The sequence below is a fragment of the Elephantulus edwardii genome, unplaced genomic scaffold (assembly GCF_000299155.1).
Source record: "Elephantulus edwardii isolate Elephantulus edwardi_28Jun2011 unplaced genomic scaffold, EleEdw1.0 scaffold00035, whole genome shotgun sequence".
NCBI classification, from domain to species: domain Eukaryota; kingdom Metazoa; phylum Chordata; class Mammalia; order Macroscelidea; family Macroscelididae; genus Elephantulus; species Elephantulus edwardii.
Genome location: NW_006399785.1, coordinates 4,116,930 through 4,140,355, shown reverse-complemented (window position 1 = coordinate 4,140,355; position 23,426 = coordinate 4,116,930). Strand labels below are relative to the sequence as shown.

Genomic DNA, 23,426 nt, shown 5'->3' with positions numbered 1-23,426 from the left:
AATTGATGCCTTTGAGCTGTGGTGCTGGAGAAGAGTATTGAATGTACCATGGACTGCCAAGAAAACAAACAGATTCATCCTAGAGAGGGTTAAACCAAGCTACGAGGCAAGGATTCTGGGGCTTCGTCTGACATACTTTGGGCATATTGCAAGGAGAGACACGTCCTTGGAGAGGGACATCATGCTTGGGAGGGTGGAAGGACAGCACAGGAGGGGAAGACCCTCTATGAGGTGGATTGATGCAGTGACTGGGGTAATCAGGATGGGTGTGTCAGAGGCAATGCGATTGGCACAAGATAGAGCAGGATTTAGGGCTGTTGTACATAGAGTCACTTTGAGTCACAAATGACTCGATGGCACATACCAACAACAACAATCTGGGTATGTGAGTAGGAGGAGCCAGTTTGGAAATGGGCATCATGTTTGGGAAAGGAGAAGGTCAGCAAACCAGATCCTCACTGGGATGGATTGCAACGGTGGGCTTGCAAAGGTGAGATTGTAAGGATGGCACAGCATTTCAATCTTTTGTACATAGGGTCACTATGTTGTTAGGTGTTTCAGGGCGACTACGTATGACTCAGAAGGACCCTATGAACAACACGTCTGAACCCTGTTCTATCTTGTTCCATCCTCGTCATCTCTGACACACTTGAGCCTATTGCCTCTTTGTCCATCCATCTCATTGAGGATGTTCGTTTCTAAGGCTCTATGGCGTGTTCTCAAAAAGTTGCAAATAGAAATACCATTTGAGCCAGCCATTCCACTACTGGGAATATACCCTAAGGAAACCATAACTGCTACACAAGCAGATGTGTGCACACCCATGTTTATTGCAGCTTTGTTCGCAATAGCAAATGATTAGAAGCAACCCAAGTGCCCATCAACAAACGCATGGATAGAGAAGCTCTGGTATATTCACACAATAGAATACTACGCTGGATTGAAAAACAAGGAACTCATGAAATATTATACAAAATGTATGACCCTGGAGGACACTCTGCTGAGTAAAACATCTCAGTCACAAAAGGACAAATACTGCATAGCGCCACTGTTGCAAAACAGGACTGACTTTGGGGTGGGGGGGGAGACTGAGAAAGATGGGTTCAATAATGTATACTGCATTGAAACAGGTGAGAGAGAGAACTGTTTAAAAGGTATATATGATTAGGTATTATTGTCATGACAGGAATCCAGAATGAAGATGGCATAGTGGAGTGCACTTGCGGGGAGGGATTGTAGAACAATGAAAGAATTTTTCTTTTACTTTTCAAAGATAAGAGTGAACTTGAGGGCAAGGGTGGGCAGGAAGGAAAGTGCAACAATGAATGAATGAAAATCCAAAGTCTCTTTAAATTTTCATTTAAGTTATTAATAATAATAAAAATTAAATAAAAGATACCCTCTCCTAGCAACATGCCCCAAGTATGTGAGATGAAATTTCTCCCATCCTTCCATCTAAGGAGCACTCTCTCTGGCTTTATATTTTCCAAGACAATCTGCTTGTTCTTTTGGCTTTCCATGGGTTATTTAGTCCTCTTCAGAACCACAGCTCAGAGGAATCAATTCTTCTGTCATTCCTCTATAGGGAGCTCTGGGAACTGTAGTATGGAATTGTGTGGCCAAATCAAAGGTACATAGTTTGAATCCACCAGCTTCTCCGCAGGAGAAAGATAGGCAGTCTCATCTGTGCCATTTACGACAGCTGGAATCCTACTGGAGTGTCAGCTAAGGGTTCTAACTCAACGATACACAACACCACCTGGGTCACTAGGAGTTGGAGTCAATTCAAGAACACTGGGCAACAATTCTTATAGCTGGAAGCCTTTTCTTCAGTCAAGGTCGGGAGTTGTGGGATGAGACTTAACTGTGTTGTTTTTCTTCTGGTTTTGCCTGGGAGTGTGGGGAGCGGGGAGGATACTAGGCCCTTCTAATGCTTTCAGGTTTTGTTTTTTTATTTCTTTTTTTTTCCTCCAACTAAATGAGACAGTGAATAGGGTTGATAGAAAGAATTGATGCCTTTGCGTTGTGGTGCTGGAGAAGAGTGTTGAATATACCATGGACTGCTAGGAGAACAAACAGATTTGTCCTGGAGAAGGTGAAGTCAGAATGCTCCTTGGAGGCAAGGATTCTGAAGCTTCGTCTGACATACTTTGGGCATGTTGCAAGGAGGTCCTTGGTGAGGGACATCATGTTTGGCAGAGTGGAGGGATGGAGCAGGAGAGGAAGACCTTCGATGAGATGGATCGATTCTGTGATTGGGGTGGTGGGAATGAGTGTGTTTGAGATGGCAAGGTTGGCACAGAATAGAGCGGCGTTTAGGGCTCTTGTACGTAGGGTCGCTATGAGTCGCAAGCTACTCGATGGCACATAAACAACAACGACAAAAAGATATTTTAATGACATAAGAAACCTTGTCCCCACAATGCTCAATGCCTTGACAGATCCTTTGGGACAGAGTGTGGGTTATGATAGGATATCACTTACTCTGGTCTTAACTGCCATAGCATGGACGGTCCCGGTGTGATTCTGGGACCTGACTCACGGTCTCCTTCATCCTTTTATGCATTCTGGTTGACTCATGTTGCACAGGTTTGGAGTGTAGAGATTAGGCCCCAGCAGCCTTCCCGAGTATAAGCATAATGGAAAATTGCTTTTAAACACCGTGTAACAAAAGGTGTAACCAGCCTTTGATTTGCAATGCTTGAATTCTCCTGAATGTCATTTCATCCTTCCCTCCACTGCAGGATGAGGCATGACACTGCACAGCTTCGCTGTTGGTTCTGCGCTTTGTAACATAAGCCTTGTTTTTGTTTTTCTCAAAAGGCGTTTAAACAAAAACCACCTTCAGCTGGTTCCTGAGTTGCTGTTTCTTGGGACGCCAAAGCTCTACAGGCTGTAAGTAGACACAAACAGTTATTGTTGCTTTGGGTAAAGCTTTGTGTTTTATGAAATGTATTTTGGATCTGTTTCCTTGGGTTTTCCTGGAATCCACCAGCAGATTAATGCATAAAAAAAAATTGCTCCCCTCACCTCAGGAAAGACACGGTTGGCTTTGTGGTGGTTATAATTGCGCCTTTCTCGTGGTTAGCTGTTAGTGGTTTATGCGTGTGCTGTTGTAATTGCATCGTGATTGGTTCATGTGATGTTGGTGAGATTTGCCTGCCTTGTGGGAAGTTTCCAGAAAGTTCTGAAGGGAAGATTTGCTACTGGGCTTCTGCTTAACAAGTTGGCCGAGCTTTCTTGTAAATTTGGGGTTTTTAACATTAGCTTTTTTTGGATATTGTTTCAGCCCTTGCGTTTTAGTGTTTATGAGTCTGGTAATACCATTATAAGGTATTAAAAGCAGGCATGAATTTCCTTTTAAATGTTTCTTTTTATGTCAGAATTCCAAATTTTGTGATGCCAGTGCTTCGTAGGTAAGGTCATGTTTCATATCAAATATATCACAGATTGTTAAAACAAGTCACTTTTTGATGGACAGATTGGGAGTACTGGACAGAATCAGCTTTTATTCCTTTATTCATTGACCTAAGAGTTTAGTGGGAATCCACACATTTTGAAGGCTTTTAAAATTATATTTTCTGGCATATAAATGGCTTCATCCAAATGGGAGATTAGCTCAGACATGTCGGGAAAAAGAAATAGCACTTATCAATGTTTATGAATATTCAGGGGGAACTGCTGTCATGGGTCCAGGACATTTTTAAGAGCGGTCCCCACCTGGAGACTGAGAAGTCTCACGTGAGTGTGTTTGTAGGGAAAAGCTTTCCCTGAACTTGACTTTGAAGCAAGACTTTTTTAGTCTCCCAGTTCACTATTGCTGTTAATGTTTTCAGAGGTAGGAGGCTTATGAACCCCTCAGCCCCTTATGGCCAGAATCTCAGCTAGATCCTCCTGATATCTGAGCCCACTGTGAAGAAAACATTCCCAGGAGGGAGAAAGGTCGCCTCCCCCCCTCCCTAGGTCATGAGCCTGCCTTTCCTGATGTTAGTCCTTTCAGGCTCTTCAAAGTCACCTTAGCAATATTTCTACTCCTTGTGTTGTCCCCTGCTGGATAGCTAGCCCGATTAAAATCCAATAAAAAGGGGGAGAAATGACATGAAGAATGCTGGAGATTGACTTTTAAAAGAGGACTCTCTGAGGACCATTTCTACCAAGGAAATAGGATGTAAGTCCTCATAAAGATTATATATGTGTGTACTGTATAAAAATTGATAGCTTAAGATTATATCTGTGTACTGTATATAAATTGATACTTATTTAAATGTTTGTACTCAGTTTCATGGAAAAAAATGCAGCATTGGTTTTAGTATCACTTTGCCTATTTCTGACTCATTGTGGTTGAAGCTTAGCAAAATAATTCATTTTCTATTAATCAAATTAGTAATACCTTTAAAAACCCACAATAAACCAACACATTACACCCCTGCTTGGGTTTCCTGTTTCCATTTATCCTTGCTCTGTTCCACCTTCTGTATTTATTATTTTAGGCAAATGCTGCCTTTTATTTATGTCTCTTCTGGTTGATTCTTATGAGGAATATATTCCTCATGGGTATTGTAGGCTCAAAGTTGTTCTCAGAAGTGAGTTTAAAGGCTGACCAAGGGCTATTGGAGTTTTTAACACTCATATCAGACGAGTCTGCTGCCGGGGATCTTCCCAGAGTACTAAAGAGCAATGCTGTCAGTCTGGAGACTAAGGTGTGCCTAATCCAGACCATAGTCTTTGCAATTATCTGCTATGCATCAGAAAGTTGGACTGTGACTGGGGAACATAGGAGGAGAATTGATGCCTTTGAGTTATGGTGTTGGAGAAGAGTGCTGAGTATAATCTGGACTGCTAGGAGAACAAACAGGTTCATTCTGGAGAGGGTGAAACCAGGCTGTTCCTTGGAGACAAGGATTCTGAATCTTCATCTGACATACTTTGGGCATGTTGCAAAGAGGGATCAGTCTTTGGAGAGGGACATTATGCTTGGGACGATGGAGGGACAACACAAAAGAAGAAGAGCTTTAATGAGATGGATTGCCTCAGTGACTGGAGTAATGAGGGTAGGTGTGTCAGAGACAGCATAGTTGGCTCAGGATAGAGCAAGGTTCAGTGCTGTTGTACATGTAGGGTCACTATGAGTCAAAGTGTCTTGATAGCACATAACAACATCAGACACGTATGTCTGATCTTTTTTTAGGATTTTTGAGTTTGGCTCTGTGTTCTTCTCCCAGGAGGTCCAGGATCTTCTGTTACAGCCCCAATCAGCTACATCCATAGTGAGTGCTGGGCACCTTCTATTTCTTATGTTCTCTAGCTAATGGAATTTTGTTTGGTTCACATGGTTCATGAATACTTTGGATTTATCATTTCCTTGGGATTTTTCTTTTTCTAATTTTCCTTCAGACAGAGGAGACCAATGTCTGATTCAAGATTTAGTCATTAAGAGAATTTAAAAAAAATCAACTTTAAGTTACTAGATTACTGTTGGTGTACATCCATAAAATAATACACAAAAGTTCAGGCAATCCTGGCTTCTATGTAGGTGTATAAATAGAATTTCTGTCGAATGTCCCTCTTCTGAACTGGAAATTGTTAAGCTAAAGAGAAATAAAAGCAGACATGATTCCCATTGCTCCTTAGAGAAAGAAAGATAATTCTGAGTCTAGCAGCACTTGGGTTACTTCTGGGGATTTTCAGGTGGTCACTGCAGCCTTCAATATGCTTTATGTCTCAACATCAAGAATACAAAAATCTTTATCACCTGACCAATAAGCGACATCATGGTAGTTGGAAAAGAAGATTTCAATTGTCAGTGATTTTAATCACTGTGATTTTAAATGGATCCACAATCAGCACCCTTGATACCAGCAGTCAGGCAATCAGGAGACGCATTGTTTTGGGCAAGTCTGCTGTTAGAGACCTCTGCAGATTACCGAGGAGAACGGATGTCAGTTTGAAGACTAAGGTACACCTGTATTTAGGTCATGATCTTGTTAGTTGCGTGCTATGCATCTGAGAGCTGGTAAATGAATAAAGATGACAGCAGTAGACTTGATGCCTTGGGACTGGTGTTGGAAAACAGTACTGAATATCCCATAGCCTGCCAAAAGAACAGGTGAGTGATGGGAAAAGTGCAGCCAGCGTGATCCTTTGAGGCAAGGATGGTGAGGCTCTCTGCCTCTTACACTTTGGACATGTTGCTAAGAGAGGCTCTTCCATGGAGAGGGACATCATACTTAGAAATGTGGAGGATGGGTTGACCGCAGCAATGGACTTGCCCATGTTAGAGATTGTGAGGCTAGCACAGGCTAGGACAGGGTTCAGATCTTCTGTTCACCGTCATTGCTGCGAGTTGTTACTGGATTCATCAGCACCTAACAGCAACAAGAAACTGTTGCCCAAAGCCCCATTGAAAAACTCTGTCCTGACAATTTGCCCTCGTGGACTGTGGCAGGTTGTCAAGGACTGAGGACTCTCTCGCGTGTTTTATAATGATTTTGGAAGAATGAAACAATTGGAAGAAAAGAGTCCTAGCATCTTTAAGAAAGCCATGAAAGAATTGGAATATGAATGTAAGTCTAGGCTTTTGAATTAATCAAGGGCAAAGAAGAAAAGGGCAAGTTACTTAATGCATTTGCCTTTATCAGATGCTCAAAGGAATTCCTCTGAGAAGTGGGAGATAAAGTTGTGTGTTAGGTGAGGTATGGACCAAGAGATGAGAATACTCTGACAGTCCTGATGTTATTATTGGCTGGCTTAGTATTTGATATTGACACTGTGTTTCTGTCCTCGGGCTTTCCCACTGGTACTGGCTGAAGCCTAAAACTCAAGGGGGCAATTTTTATCAGTGTCCTCAAATCAAGTCACTTGTTTAGAGTGGAGGATGTGTTTTACACCTGAATCATGCTCAGTGGCCTGTTAATGGTCTGTTTCCCTGGGAAGGGTGCATTTCTAAGCTGAAGTGTCCCCTTTTTTGTGGTGGTGGTTGCTAATTAAATTAATAGCTGTCGTTGTTGTTGTTTGATGTCATCGAGTTGCAGACGACTCATAACGACCCTATGAAGAGTGGCCTGAGCACTGTTTGTACATAGAGTTTCCGGAGGCAAGCCATTTTGGAAGTGGATGCCGCTCCTGCTTCCAGGCTTGATTTAGTCGGGAAGCTCCAGCCAACCATTAACAACATGGCTGCTTCCTTCCCAGCTGCGTTTGGGCGTAAGTCCGCCTCCTGGTTCAAACCTTAGGCCCAGGCTGGCTAGCGTCACTCCAGAAACAGAGCAAACATGCACGTCAAACACATTGCCGGAAAAGCGGTCGACTCCAAAAGCTTGCCACGATTCCTGTGTTCACACCACCATGCTCGTTCTTTCTGGCAAGGAGAGCTTCTCAAGAGCCTGGGAGGAGCCAGCCAAGCAGGAACAACATAATAGCTATCATTAATTAGGGGTCTTTAATAAATGAAAGAGTGGAAAGCCTGTGAAACTGATGGGCAGGCTGATAGGATTTCTGAGAGTAAAAAAGCAATTTCAGGTTCTCTCTGTGCAAGTGAGACCAACAAAATAAACAGGGGTCCTGTTGTTGTTAGGTGCCGTCGAGTCGTAGACGACTCATAGCGACCCTATGAATGAACGGCCTGAGCACTGTTCGTACATAGAGTTTCCGGAGGCAAGCCATTTCAGAAGCGGATGTCGCTCCTGCTTCCAGGATTGATTTAGTCGGGAAGCTCCAGCCAACACTGTTCACCATGGGTACCCGTTACCACGATTGGCACATCACTGTCATAGTCTTCAGCATCACAGCAACCACGAGTTACCTCTGTACAGCAACACACAGACAAGTGCTATACCACCTCAGGGGTCCTAACAGGTGGAAAAATTGTACATAAGCCTGCATCCCTTTTTAAAAAAAGGACCGTTTTAAATGCCTTTAAAACTATTTAAAGAGAAATCTTTTCACTGGCCCTAAGGGACAAGACTTGGGGGGTTCTGCTTGCTCTGTCTGTAGAGATTTGCGCTATTAACCCAAAAGATATACCTCTACAGCAGTGTCATCCCGAGGGAAAACACGGCCATTCTCCTCCCATGAGCTTTACAGCCTCTAAAAGGCCACTGCACGGGCAGCTGTGGATCATTGCTGACTCAACAGCAGTGAGTTTGAAATGACAAGACAATGAATATAGAATTGTTTTAGCAAATATAGACGAGAAAGAAAGTACTGGGGTAGGGAAACTATTTGATTATTGTGTTTACATAATAAAGGATCTGTAGTTGTCGCTACTTTGTGATGCAGTAGACTCAGGTGTAGAATTCATTCAAGAAACAACAAATTCCAAATTAGGTTGTAAATCTCGCAAACCATTACTTTGTAAACTAGCTGATGCCTTTTCTAACCTATGGTGAGGTAGGGGTGTGTGTGTGTGTGTGTGTGTGTGTGTGTGTGTGTGTGAACCTCTGTTTAATACCCGGGGTTTTTTTTGTTTTGTTTTATTTTTCCTGCTATTGCACTCCTGAAAGCAATTTGCCAGGTTAATACATAGTTCATACAGTGGAGTTTGTGTTTCTCATTGTTTGCTTAGATTACAGCTCATCTGATGTAGTGGCCAATGTGGAGCTTCGTCGAGCTCTTCTTGGAGTTTTTAAAATGCAGAAGTGCCATTTGACTCTTGACTGAAAATGAGATGCTAGCTGAAGACGGCCACAGGCTTTTTGTGCGGGCTTTAAGTGCAATGTAAAAGAAAAGGAGGGCACACTATATATGGATTATGATTGGACACGGTCAGTTGCCACCAGCGGCCAAGTATGCTTTTCCTTTGCTGTCTGATCCAATTTCTCTTTGGACGGGTTGAGCGAGCACTCCCTTGTCCAGGTCAAGATGTTTGCTCAGAAATAGTAGTACGGTTGCAGCTGTGTTTGTTGGAGCTGGGGACTAGTTTAAACAGCATTCCCATTTATCCAGTCCATTAACAGGATTCTGGAAACTAATACCAAGTCTGCATAAACTACAGGAGACTGTCAGAAAGTGCCAAGCACTCACTGACAGGTGCAAAGTGTAAGTCAAAGGACGTCAATCGGTTGATGTTTCAAAGACACCGCTGAGCATTTTCTTAACTTCTGTAAGATACAGTTTGTCTATACCAGTCATGCCTTAAACTTCCTCCAAGTCTCAGGTCGAACTTTTTACTGCATATCTGAGAGCGGAGGAGAGAATTTGCAGAGCAAGCCGGAGCTGGTTAACTGGAAGAGATTGCAGTGAGTTGTGAAATGGTTGTGATTGATATTTACAAGGATCGATTGATATTAATGGATAGAGTGTAGTTACCTTCTGATAAATGTATCCTTAACGCCGACCTGCTTCAGAGTGATTTACACTTCCTACTTGAGTTTGCAGCTACTAATCCGGGCTTGTTAGAGAGGAATTTCATTGGCAGCACTGCGGTTAGGCCTTTGGTTATAAATATTTGTTTTGTGGTTTCTAGTTTATTTTTTTGAGTCTTATTATATTTACCCAGACTTCTAACACGGACTTAAGTAGCCAGAACACTGTGCAGCAACTTCTTGTTCTCTTAGAGCTACCAAAACAAAATAAAACAAAAGAAAAGAAAATGAAGGAGCAAACAAAAACAAGCTATGTCTTAGTGACTGATTTTCTTTACCTCTTTTGAAGAAAAGCTTTGGACTTCTCTTTTAAAAGTGGCATTTATTGTTCTCTTACGAACTTTAGAGAGCCTCTGAATCAGCTAACACCATCGATGGTGCTTTGAAAGCCAAGATTTTTTTTCTTTTAAAAACAACCTAGGGACCATGTGAGATGTAGATATTCGTATTCTAATCTAATTTATCACAGTTCTTTTGATGCCAGCTACGAACTCAGATTCTCAAAATTCTATTTTGATAGTCATCATCATTTGGGTATTTTTAGAGAAAAACATTTATAAAGCATTTTACTGAAGTAAACACTTAGATTACTGAGCCTACCTAGTATACAAACCATTTTTATATCTCTGCTTTCTATTTACTTACAAGGAGGCTTGGTGACATCCCCCCCCCAGCCCAGTTATAAGAGCCACCTATGGTCCTTGTGAAAAATTTTAGACAATTCTGGAGAAATAGTAAGAAGTAGGAAAGATTCTTTGTGTCACCACTTTGATATCTTTGTCAATTTTGAGCATCATTCATATTATTACTGTCCTTTAAATGCCACTGTTATCCTCGTCAATTACTATTATCTAAATTTTCTCTTCCTGCCATTTTGTATCTAAATGCTGGTCTGTGTGTATCACCAAGGCATTTCTGTTCATACATCCCCCCCCTTCTAGAATAGGCCTGACCTTTAGAAAGTGCTCTGTAAGTGTTTGATGTATTGAATTAAATCTCTGTCGGGTTCAGGGTCTGTAACTTGAATGAGCAAATAGTAACTCTGAGAAGGCAAGATGAATAATGGAGGACCAGATTACATTTAAAGGATCACTCAGCTAATTAAATGTTTGTTCCTGGTACGTTTTCTCAACATCGAAGGGCTCAGTAGGCACAACATAATCAAAATGGTTTATTTAGCACCTACAGGAAATACATGTTCATTCACTATAACCCTGGATGTCTCAAAAACTAGATCCCCTGCTCTCCATTTCCTAAACAGGTCTCGAAGGCCAGTTTTCTCTCACTGGAATCTCACAGGGAAGGAGGAACGAGGAATAGGGGAGTGGAGCCGTGTAAAAATTCATCTTGAATTAATTTCTGCCAGCTCTGATTAGGGTCCCGAGCACTGGAGGTGTCAGGCGCCAGCCTTTCCTGCTTCGTTTTACTCTTGGCCGAGTCAACCCCTGCCACAATGAATCCAAGGGCGCCGGTGCAGGAATTGCAGGTTACAGTTGCTACGGTGACCGTTGTCCAGCCACATGGACATCATTCCTCATCTGGGAAGCTGCCATGTGAGACCCCGCCGACTTCCTTTGTGGGACAGACTGACTGCTGCCTTGCTGTGTGCAGAGGATGCAGGAATGCAGAAGTTTGGCTCTGTCTGTGTTCGAGTTTGCTGCAAGGCTTCCTTCTGCCTTCTTACACCTGACAATTTGCAAAGGGAGATTACGTTGTTTTTGGAGATTGTCTACCTTTGAAAACAGGACTCACAGGGAAGATAAAACTCAGAAAAGTGTTAAACTTTAGTGATTAAAGACATCAAGTCCTTTATTATTTATTAAGCCTAGGCTTTCGTCTTATTATTGGGTTCTGGGGAATCTTGTTTTTGCCACTTGAAAAAGAAAATGGAAGGACAGGTGGAGTGTTTAATTAAAAAGATTACCTTTCCACGGGCATGGGTTTATTTTCAAGTGGAGAGACAAAAGACTTGATATTCGGATGTCTGAAGACCCTTCTGTATAACCATCACCACTTGGCATGAAACAAAAGTATGGCCATTGTAAGGGACCTAGTTTTGATTTTATTTTACTTTATTTTTTAAATCAATCAATGTGCACTTTATGTTTTAAAGGTTTGAAATCCAGAAAAGATTAAGGCTGTATCTGAGATTTTATGAGGTCTGCTTTTGAGATTTTTTACTTCAAAGAGATCCCTGGTTAGAAGACTTGTTGCTGGAGAAAGTCACATCTTGGAAGGACTCAGCTGTAGCCAACATAGAGGATGGACAGGCCGGCTTGCTGAGTGTGAAATCCACAGCAGAGTGTATTGCTCTAGGAGAGAAAGTGCAATGATCCTTTAGACTCATTTGTATTTATTGAAAGACTTGTTTTCTCAGGTATAAATGTTTCTATCCATCCCAAGTTCTCATAGTGAGTCCTGTGGTACACGTTGGAAATAGTATCCAGCAGAACGTGTGAAACCTAGGTACATGTGTGTCTTATCCCTTGATGACAACCTGGCCTGAATACATAAATTCAAACCCAGGGAGTTTCTTGACAATGCTCATGCTTTCTGACAGACGACAGAACGTATATGGTTTTCCTGGCAAAAACTCCACTGTTGTGTTTGCACTGTATTAGTCATTCATTTCAGTCATTGCCATAGAGTAGGACCCAATTCATAGCTAATCTCTGGTGAGAGAGTTCAGGAGCTGAAACTCCCATGGGAGAAGATTGTCCGCCTTTCTCCCATACATTCACGGGTGAATTCAAACAGCTACAGAAGCACCCCATTTGACCTGGCTCTGCTTTTCCCTGCATACCCCCCGCCAAAGTTCCCTACACATCTTAAGGGACAGAGTAATGTCAAATCACATGTAAGTCATCAAGTGGTCAGGGCTATCTCAAGTTTAAATTCTGGAAAGAAAGTTTATGTACATATTATTTCCAGGAATAAGTGTTTGTGTAATTTGCGTTATATTAATAATTTTATTGTATAAGTAAGAAGTGTTGAAAAATCAATTATAAAATACCAGCCTTTATAAATATCTAAAGATCTGAGTGAAGATATTTTTATTTATATACATATATATATCTACAGATCTTTGGAACTTAGCTTGTGTCTCTGGAGTTACATTTCCTCATCTGTTCCGTAGGATTGACTGTGACACTGACTTTCTGACTGCTTTCATGAGCCATAAGCTGGAGACTGTACTCAAGGGAACATTTGAGAGAGTGAGAAACGTTTCACAATTGAAGACTGTAAATGATACCACAGAGTTGTGCATGCAGAGTTTGTTAGAATAATACATCCCTAGTTGTGTCTATTTTCATAAATATAGAATAAAATAAAAAAAAAGATTGACTTTTAAAAAAATGATGCAAATTATATTTTCACTTTTTGCAAAAGCAGGGGCGCTCTGGTGGTCTAGTGGATAAAGAGTTGTACTGTCAAACCTGTTCAGTTGTTCTGGCAGCCCGTTTGAATGTACCGCCTGCTCTACTTGGGAAAGATGGGCATTTTCCTGCCATACAGGTTGTTGCCTCTGAGAAGCTGCTGGAAGATTGGCTATGACTTGATTTTGTCACAAGAGCAAGGAGTTTGAGATTTTGCAAAAGAAAATGGAAATAAGAATGAAATAGTTGGCCTTCCAGCTTGCCCACAGTGAGAGAAACCTTTTTTATTGCACCGTATGCTGGCATGATCCTCAACGCAATAATACATAAGTAAGTATCACCGCAGATGCTCTTTGGCAAATGACATAAAATGTGCATTTGAGACATTATTTCCCAACACTTGGCCACAGCAGGGATGCTATAGCCAGGAAGCTGTTAATGAAATCTCATCACCGTCTCCCAGGTTGATGATGCCTACCGTTTTAAAACTCTCATATAAAATAAATTAGGATCAGAAGCAAGAATATTGGGAATTGGAAAATATTTATGTCAACCATACACTTACATTGTTGTTTAACATTGTTTTTTTTCCCTGATAAATGAAGAAAAACTAGAACAATTATTATTTTTTTTAAATAGAAATTGTTTGGTGAACCCTATAAACTAGATAATATTGAGTAGCATTATTTTGAAAGGTTTTTTTTCTGAGTATTTACATGAATTGGTAAAGAACCTGTTTGTCACTTAAATAACGTCTTTAAGACAGTTACTCCTGGTTCTCAAGTTGGATGTGAGTTAAAGCAGATTTTCCACTAATCTACAGAAAAAGGGGATTGCTCGACTTTGCCTTGAGAAGCAGTTGGAGGATTCGAACCTTCAGATAGATAGATACCACCTCTAGATTAACAGCATGACTCTCTCCGGATTATGCCATCAGAGATCATTTAACATGAGCTAAAAAAACTATTGCTCTTAGGGAGCTCTGGTGGCCTAGTGGCAAGAAGCTGTACTGCAATCCTAGAAGTATACAGTTTGAATCTACCACATGTTCTGCTGGAGAAGGAGGGACAATCTCCTCCTGTACCAAGCAGATCCGATTTGATAGTCCACACACAAAAGTAATATAAAATAAAATTTAAAAACTATTGCTCTTAATATGCTATAAAATTTTATAGCTGTGTGAGACTCTGTAAATGAATGGCAGACAATTCTAGCTATGCTTCTAGTTGACAAATTAAGACAAAAGGCAGTATAATTGGAAATCTTTGAACACTTTAGTTTTGGTCTTCAGTACCTAATAACAAAATAGCTTTGAGCCAGAAGCTGTTTCCTGCTTTAGATTTTGTTTGTGTGTTTATTTGGTGGATTTGGGCATCTGTACCTAAAAGTGCCTAAGCGTGACAATGACCGGAGTTCTGTACATATCACCTTTGTCACCCATTCCTGAGAGAATTTTCCTACTGGTCACTGTGGAAACTGCTGAAGGCCCTTTGGAAGGGGAACCTTGAAATAACTGATAAATTGTGAAATAAGTAAGACTCCTTCGGTCAGAAGTTTAAAAGGAAACAAACCCCATGGGGAGACACAGTGAATGGGAAGATTGTGTGTCAGTGGTAACAGCTGTAGTCTCGGGTCCATCAGTGTAAGATGTTGTGAGGAGAAAATTCTAGACCTTTTGAAACTGTCCCCAGATGAGTGTGGACAGTTAAGTATGGCAACTTGATTTTAAGTGTTCTTAAAACAAAAACAAACCCAAAAAACCCAAACAACAAAACACAAAAGCAAAACCCTTAAAAGAAGGAGAAATAAATAAAGTCTCAGTACAGTATGAGAAAAGATTGGTTTCCCCTTCATGAGAGGCTCCACCTACTCGGAGAAGATTAAAGCTTTGAGTATGTGAATGAGAACTGCACAGAGAAAGGTTGATTGCTTCCCCTCCAACAGTTCCAACTGATTGGGGGAAATAAAAGGCCTAATTTAAAGTTCTGTTTGTTCTGTGTCTTAAACCATCAGAATTCCCTTTTAGGTCTGGGGGGAATGCTCTGGAAGAAAAAAAGAGTCCAGGGATAAAAAGTCATTGCAGGCCAACAATTGTTCCTAATCCTCACAAAATGCTGGAGAAATTAAATTTATTCTTTATTACTCAGAGTGTTACCTAGGTCACTGGGCGATGGGAAAATTGGACTGGAAGTTGAGTAGGCGCGAGCTTTGTTTTGTGTGTCTCGATGCTTAACCTTAGACACGACAAGACATCTTAGAGTGCAAGACATCTTAGAGTGCGGTGGGAACTTAGTTCAGAGAATTAGCTCCAAGACTTTTATTACCCAGGATTTAGATTAGGCTCTGCCGTCAGAAGATGAAAATGTTGTGTTTACATTTCAGTGTTAAATGATCATTTAATTAACACCTAAGGGGAAAAAAAAACCCACCCTACCACACAACAAAAACCTTGTGAAATTCTTAGCAGCTTTTTTTGTTGGTTTCCTGGGAGGTTTTAATATCCTAGTTTCATTGAGATTTTTTGTTTTAAGTAGAGACACAAAAGACATTATAAACTTTTTAAGGAAGGCAAACAGTTTAACCTTGACCCTTAATTCCTTCCCCCTTTAAAATAGTCACTTGCATTAATTTAAATCTGATGTGCTTATTTAAAGTTTCTAAACTATAATAGTACTTTTTAATTGACACTTTACTTTCAGATACACATTTAATATCAAACTATTGCTTAAACTGCATTCTAATATGTTCATTGTGAACCATTAGAAATATCCACTGAGTTTATCTTTGAAATTTAAACATACTTGGAATCCTAATTACACACATATTATGTCTTTTAAATCACCCCTGTAATTATGTTGGTTTAATAATCTAGCCCCAAGTAGAAGATGATAGGTAGAGAACCCTGTGGGAGACATTGTTATTATTGTTGTTGTCTCCTGTCTTTGTTATTACTTAGTTAAATACAGTTTCTAACAGATGATTAATTAGTTTTATATACCTAAAGTAAGAGTGGGACAATTAATAGGAGAATTCAAATGTACTTCATTAAAACAAAGTAAGTTCAGTGTTGTCAAGTCACTTAATTCACTTTATGAAAATATTAACTAATCTAGAGTAATACTGCTTGGGAAATATCATTTAAACTGTTAACAGCAGCTGCATAATCAATTATATTTCCAAGACATTTTTCTAAAGTATTATTAATGTTCCCATTTTATGTGACTAGGCAACTTCATTTTTCGGTACCTTGGGATGTTTATCAAAGGAGTCTGCTGTTACAGTAAAATCTTCAGTTTATCAGAAATGCACACTTTAGAGTAGTTTGCCTATTTCAGTACATTATTTTTATTTATATTGAAACAAAATATTTTTATCCCTTCTCTTTTTTTTTTAAAGTTTAAAATTCAATTGCCTTAGGATAAAGCCTGCCTTCTATATTATTCATGGTAAAAGGGTGAAAGGCAGATGGAATGTTATTAAAATCTCTTAATAGAAAAGCCGTCCTTTGAAGCAAGAATTATTTTCTCATTCAGAAAATACTGTTGAGTATAATGCAGGCACTTTGTAGAATATCATATGCTCTCCTTACTTCTATCAAGTTACAGGTCCCCCCCCACCCCTAAAACGTTCTTTTTGTTTTTAAGCCTACCAAACCTAAGTATTTTATGTACTGGATAACCACTATATTGTGAATTATGTAGTTATTTATACTAACCTCCTCCAGTCCACCAATTGCTGAGATGTGTGTGTTTAGTTGGGGGCAGTGGTGTGGAAAATAGTAAATAATTGAAAGAAACATAAATATTCTGAATTCTAGAAGAAAAATAAAGTTATAGGAAGCTCCATTTAAGATAGTTCATTAATTGTAAGTCAGTGATACATTCTGATATCTAAAAAGTTATTATTAAATTCTATGCATTGTTATGAGTTGGAGACTAGAATGAAAAGTATAAAGGTTGAAGGACCATTTTTAGAGAAAGGAAAAAAGTGGAGATTTTTTTCTATTTACTTGTATTATTTATTTTTATTTTTAAATTTAAAAAAAGTTGCAATTTTAATGAGAAAATACAGAAAGGTTGGTTTTCATTCATTCACTGATGTGCATTTCTCTTCTTCCATCTCGCTTCCCCCTCCCCAGTTCACCTTGCATCTTATCTCTTGTTGGATATTGCTAATCCTGCATGTGAAGCTTAATCATGCTTTCTTTCAGATAGTCCTTCTTTTGTCTGTTTAGTATTCACCATGTATCAACTCTTTTCCTGTTCTCTCCCCCACCCCCCAGCTAATGGTCACTCCTATGCTGAGTATGTTGGCGACCTCAAGGATGACACAGGACAAAGCAGGATTGTGATCTGTTGTTCATAGTGTCTCTGTGAGTTGTAGTTGATTGGATGACACATGACAACAGAAAAACAACATCAACAGAATACCCTTTACAGATTGTTTATTAACTTTGTAAAGATTTGTATTTCTTTTAGCTTCAAGTAGAGCACCTTTCCCAGGACAGGTTGAATAATAAATGCTTTTTAATAAATTCTTGTTGTGAGGTGCAGCTGAGCTGATTGTGTCTCGTAGTGACTCCATGAACCCTTCTCTGTCCTGTGCCATTCTCATAATCTCTGATATACTCAATGCCATTCTGACAGTCACTGTGTCAATCCAACTTGAGAATCTCCCTCTCTTATAATGACCCTCCACCTTTTTGAGCATGATGCCCTTTTCCAATGACTAGTCCCTTCTAACAATATGCACAAAGGACATGATATGAAGTTTCCCATCCTTGCCTCATAGAAGCACCCTGCATGTTCATTAAGACCTCTTTGTTCTTTTGGCAGCCCTTCAGGTATTTAGTATTTTACTGCAACATCACAACTCAGTGGTGGCATCAATGCTTTTTCCATCCATATTCATTATCCAACTTTCCATTGCAAAGCAAATGGTTAGAAAGACCATGACTTGTATTAGGTGCACCTTAGTCTTTAAAGTGACTTCGTTGCATGTAAGCACGTTGGAGAAGTTTTGGCAGCCAATTTTCCCAGCGCAATTGAATCATTGATGGGAAACCCAAAGCAAAACATCAACCTATTAACAATATATAAAATGTAGAAGAAGATGCATTGCGGAATGAAAGCAAGATTGGATAAGACGTCAAGAGGCTTACTTGTCTGCTGGGCATCTACTGCAGACAGTTAACACAGTTCTTTGTTCTCTGAGGACTTTTGCTTATAGACGTTCACTGTCAAATGCCAGAATTTAGCACAAGGTCTTCCAGTCTCTAGCAGATGTTCAGAAATAATGTTGAAAATCGGGGGGGGGGGGGGAGAAATGGGAACAATTTTAAGTTTCCCTCCAGCTCTTTTACAAAAACTTAATATCTGCACCCTGAAATGATGTGCAGGAATTATGATGGGACCTAAGAAACCAGGAATTACATCATTAGATTGTCAATGAGGGGGTTTAAGCTTGTTATTTCTTATTAGATATTTGAAACAAAAATGGCAGTTTTTACTTGGTAAATCTATCCTGCTCAGAATTTGAGTGGCTTTGATTTACTTGTTATTAAATGCAGTTTGTTTAAAGGCTGGGTTGAAAAGCAAAACAAACAGTAAAATATGATGAAGATAGGATTCCTGGTTATCCACTTGTTGTTATATGACATCAAGTCCACTAGACCTGAGTATGTCTCATAGAAACCCTTTGAACAATGGCATGAAATCGTGCCCTATCCTGAGCTAGTCTCACCATCTCTGACACACTTGATTCCATGGCCACAGTTACTCTGTTAATCCATCTCTTCCAGGGTTGTCTTCTCCTGCACAGACTCTCTACCGCTCTCTCCTTCTTCAAGGACAATCCCTCCAGGACTGGTCCCTTTTGATAAGAACGTGCCCACATTAGGAGAGGTGGAGCTTCAGAATCTTTGCCTTAAAGGAGCAACTTGATTTCACCCTCTTCAGGTCAGACCTGCTTGTTCTCTTGGCAGTCGATGATATGTTCAGTAATTCTTCTCTAGCACCACAGCTCAAAGGTGTAATTTCTTCTTCCGTCATCCTTTGTCACTGTGCAGCTCTCAGATGCAGAACGACCAACTGAAAAGACCATGGCCTAGATCAGGCACATATTAGTCTCGAGACTCACATCATTACTCTTTAGAACTCGGAGAAGTTATTTAAAAAAATTAAAAATTAAAAACAAGAAGACATTTACAGAGTCGTATCAGAAGGAATTGGCTGACACAGAAGAACTTCATACAACAATATATAAGCCTGTGGTGATGAAGGAAGAAGTCCAAGCTGCTCGGAAAAACTGGCAAAAAAACAAGGCCCCAGGAGTTGATGGCATACCCCTTGACATATTTCAACAAACAGATGCTGCCCTGGATGTGCTCACTAAGTTGTACCAAGAAATCTGGAGGAAAGACACCTGGCCAAGTAACTGATAGAGATCTATATTTGTTCCCATTCCAAAGAAAGGTGATCTGATAGAGTGTGAAAACTACTGAACAATATCATTAATATCACATGCAAGCAAGATTCTGCTAAAAATAATCCAAAAACAACCGGAGCAACATGTCAGCAGAGAACTGCTGGATGTACAGTCTGGGTTTTAGAAGAGTCCGTGGTACCAGGGATATTATAGCTAATGTCAGGTGTATCTTGTCTGAAAGCAGAGTACCAGAGGAATGTCCATCTATGTTTCATTGACTATGCAAAAGCATTTGATTATGTGGATCATAATTAACTGTGGCTGACCCTGAGAAGAATGGGAATCCCAGAATATTTGATCATGCTTATGTGAAACCTATACTTGGACCAGGGGGCAGTCATCGGAAAAGAGCAAGGAAACACTTCATGGTTCAAAATCAGGAAGGGTGTACGTCAGGTATGTATTTTGTCTCCATACCTTTTCAATCTATATGCGGAACAGATCATCTAGGAGGCTGGACTATATGAGGAGAAATGCAGCATCAAGATGGAAGGTAGACTCATCAACAAACTGAGTTACGCAGATGATACAACCCTGCTTATTGAAACTGAGGAAGACCTGAAGCTCTTGTTGCAGAAGATCAAGGACTGCAGCTTTTGATATGGATTGAAGCTCAGCATCAGGAAAACAAAGATTCTCACCACTGGACCAATTGGCAGCATCATGATAGACAGTGAAGAGATTGAGATTCTTAAAAGCTTTAGTTTGCTTGGCTTTACAGTCAACACTATTGGTACCAGCAGCCAGGAAATCAAGAAATGAATTGGATTAGAAAAGTTGGCTGTCAGGGACCTCTCCAGAGTACAGAAGAGCAACAATGTCAGTATGGAGACTAAGGTGCTCCTGATCCAGGCCTTAGTTTTCCTAATTGCAGGGATCATAGAAAGAAAATTGATGTCTTTGAGCTGTGGTGCTGGAGAAGAGTATTGAATATAGATAGTGTGGATTGCCAGGAAAATAAACAAGTTTGTCTTAGAGAGGGTGAAGCCAGAAAGCTCCTTGGAGGCAAGGGTTCTGAAGCTTCGTCTGACATACTTTGCGCATGTTGCAAGGAGGGACTAGTCCTTAGCAAGGGGCATCATGCTTGGAAGGGTGGAGGGATGGAGAAAGAGGAGACCATCAATGAGATGGATTGATACAGTGAGGTTTATCGGAGACAATGAAGTTGGCACAGGATAGAGCAGGTTTCAGGGTTGTTGTCTCACAGGGTCACTATGAGTAAAGAGTGACTCAATGGCAGATAACAACAATAACAACATCATCATTTTATACTTGTTTATTTAGAGTTTGTAAACATTGTTTTTTCATACCAAATCTTTCCCATTTCCTTAACCTACCTCTTCTTCCAGCCATCAAGTTATGTGGCCTTGCAATGACCCCTCCATGCCTTCTCACCCCTCTGTTCCCTTCACCCTTAGATCCCCAAACACATTTTACTAGTTATCTATTTCTACAATAGTAGACTTATACAATAGTTGTTCTTATGGGACTGAGTTAATTCATTTAGCATAATACTTCTCAGTCCTTCCCAAATGAGTGAGTTACAAAATAATTGTTCCTTCTCTTTGCCTAGTATTTCATCATGTGAATGTACCATAATTTCTCTATTTGTTTGATTGTGTTTGGACATTTGGGCTGTTCCATGTCCTTGTGATGGTGAATTATACTGCTATGAACATTGGTATACAAGTCTCTGTCTGTGCCTTAGTTCTCATTTTCTCAGGGTGTATTCCAAGGAGTGGAATAGCTGGGTCATAGGGTATTTCAGGAGAGGTTCTTGAAAGCACTTTCCCCCCATGCAAGTTATCTTTTGATTTTCTTACTGCTGGTGCTGAGAGTTTTGATTGTGGAACTAAGCAAGATCAAATTGTTAGCAACCTCAGACTTTCTCCATTTATCATGATACTGCCAGTTGTCCGGTGGTGAAGATCTTTATTTTCTTGATGTTGAGATGCATTCCATACTGAAAGGTGCAGTCTTTGACTTTCTACACCCAACACATAAAGTCCTTTTCAAGTTGGGCAAGTGTGGATGTGTTATCTAGATAATGCAGATTGTTAATGTGTCTTTCTCCTATCCTGATACCACCTTCTTCATAAAGTCCACTGTTGTTGTGGTGAGCTGTCGAGTTGGAGCTGACCCATACTTGATCCACTTAGTAGGTTTTCAAAGGCACTGAGTCTTCCAGGAGGAGATTTCTTAGCTTTCCCCTGCAGAGCAGCTGGTGGATTTAAACCATGTGCCTTTTAGACTATAGTGCAGCTTTCCGCCAATGGCCACCAGTACGCCACATTCTTCTTGATGATCCCTCAGTAAGATTAAATATGTCCACTTGAAATCTTCTCAATATTCAGCTGCCTCTCAAGCACTGCTCTTGGTAGCATGAAGAAATGAGTTAAAAAATTACAGAGATAATCAAGGGGAATAAAGGAGTTTTTTTAATAAAGGTTTTTTATGTACATACTTGCCACTTTTTGCTTTTCAAAAGCTGGAGAGGAGGAGCCATCGTTTCTGTTACTCTTTGCCATGCGTACCTGGTGTTATACACAGTAGGCAGTGAATTTTCTGGACCTTTTGAGGAGAATGAAGACTTTGCAGAACGTCAGCACATGGGAGGCTACCGAGAACAGGAGCCTGATTATCATAGGCGTGCTCTGGAATTGTTGGTTTTGTGTTTTGGGTTCCCCTCCACCCCCTCTGTTTAAGGCAAAAGAATTCCACACCTAATGAATAGTTTCATGGCAAGTTGTTAATCAGGTACTCCAAGTGACCACCCTGGATTCTTCTTTCATTACACAGGGACGTGATGGAATGAGAAAGCAACACAAGTTACATTTGATAAAAGGAAATACCTTTTTCCTCTCCCCACCCACCATATAATCCCATGGAATTTAGTTGACGCAGGAAATTACTGTTGCAAGGAGTGCATTAGAGAGAGAGCAAAGTTGCATGAACAAGCATAACACTTGTAGGTGCAATAATTGTGTTAAAAATTACTGAGTGTATCAGTCATCATATTGCAGGCAAGGGCTTTCCCTGAGGGAGCCTCCTCAATCTCGTGGGAAGAGTTGCCTGACAGTACCATTTTATCAGCATTCTTTTTTATTTCTGCCTGAGTTGTCAGACATCATTCTCTTGCTCAAAGATGAGTTAGCAGATCAAAATCAATGAAAAACTTGACAAATATGACAAAAGGGCAAAAGGAGCTGTAAATGTAAGTGAATTTTGTGAAAATGGACAGATACTATTCTTCAGCTCCCATTTAGATTTCACACATTCAAGAATGAATAGTGATTTAAAATAACAACAAATCATTACACTGTTTCAGTTTATAAATTGCTGTTCAAATGTAAGTGAACATGTTTTGATAAAATTTTGGTTACTTCCAAGTACATGTCAATACTTTCAATTATCAGTATGAAGCTTTCACAAAATTGTTACACTGTAATTATCGGTGTGAGTCTGTGATAAAGTAATTGCATTTTTGTAATTGTTTCAGAACTTGATCTCAAATAAGGCTCTTCTTTCCAATTCTTAACTGAATACTTTTCTACTACTTTGTATTTATAAAGGTGCTATTTTATTTTGGGGGGATTTTCCCCTCCTTGGTTTGCATAAAGAAATTTATGTAATGTTTTTCATTCGTATACTTGGTGTTTTATATAATCTTTCACTTCCTTTTCACTTTATACAATTATTCTTCTAAATTGTATTTTATAATACTCATTATCATTTGCAAGGAAGGACCAGTCCTTGGAGAGGGACTTCATGCTTGGGAGGGTAGAGGGATAGCACAGGAGAGGAAGACCCTCAATGAGGTGGATTGATTCCGTGACTGGGGTAATGGGGTTAGGTGTGTCAGATATAGTGAGATTGGCATACGATAGAGCAAGGTTTAGGGCTGTTGTACGTAGGGTCGCTATGAGTCGCAGGTGACTCGATGGCACATAACAGCAACAACAACATGTGTATTATTATCCCATCTTTTCAAGTCCTCATTGAGTCTTTCCCATTCCTTCACACACACCCTCCATTATACTCTGCTACCCTAGTAATTTCCCTCTTTTTTATTTCCTGCCCCCTTTGTCCTATTCCCCTTTGGGACATTTACATATATCTTACTAGTGATCCTTCAGTTTTTGCAGGAATGGTGTTATGCAGTATTTGTCCATATGAGACTGAGTTAGTTCACTCAGGATAA

General features: G+C 40.1%; 1 protein-coding gene across 1 annotated transcript in view; it reads left to right on the top strand.

The window, feature by feature from the left end:
• Positions 1–23,426, top strand: part of SLIT2 (slit homolog 2 (Drosophila)) — a 632,406-nt gene that overhangs the window by 27,116 nt on the left and 581,864 nt on the right. Inside the window, exon 4 of the mRNA XM_006884512.1 lies at positions 2,824–2,895. Coding sequence (XP_006884574.1) covers positions 2,824–2,895 — 72 coding nt within the window. The remainder of the gene's footprint in view (positions 1–2,823; positions 2,896–23,426) is intronic.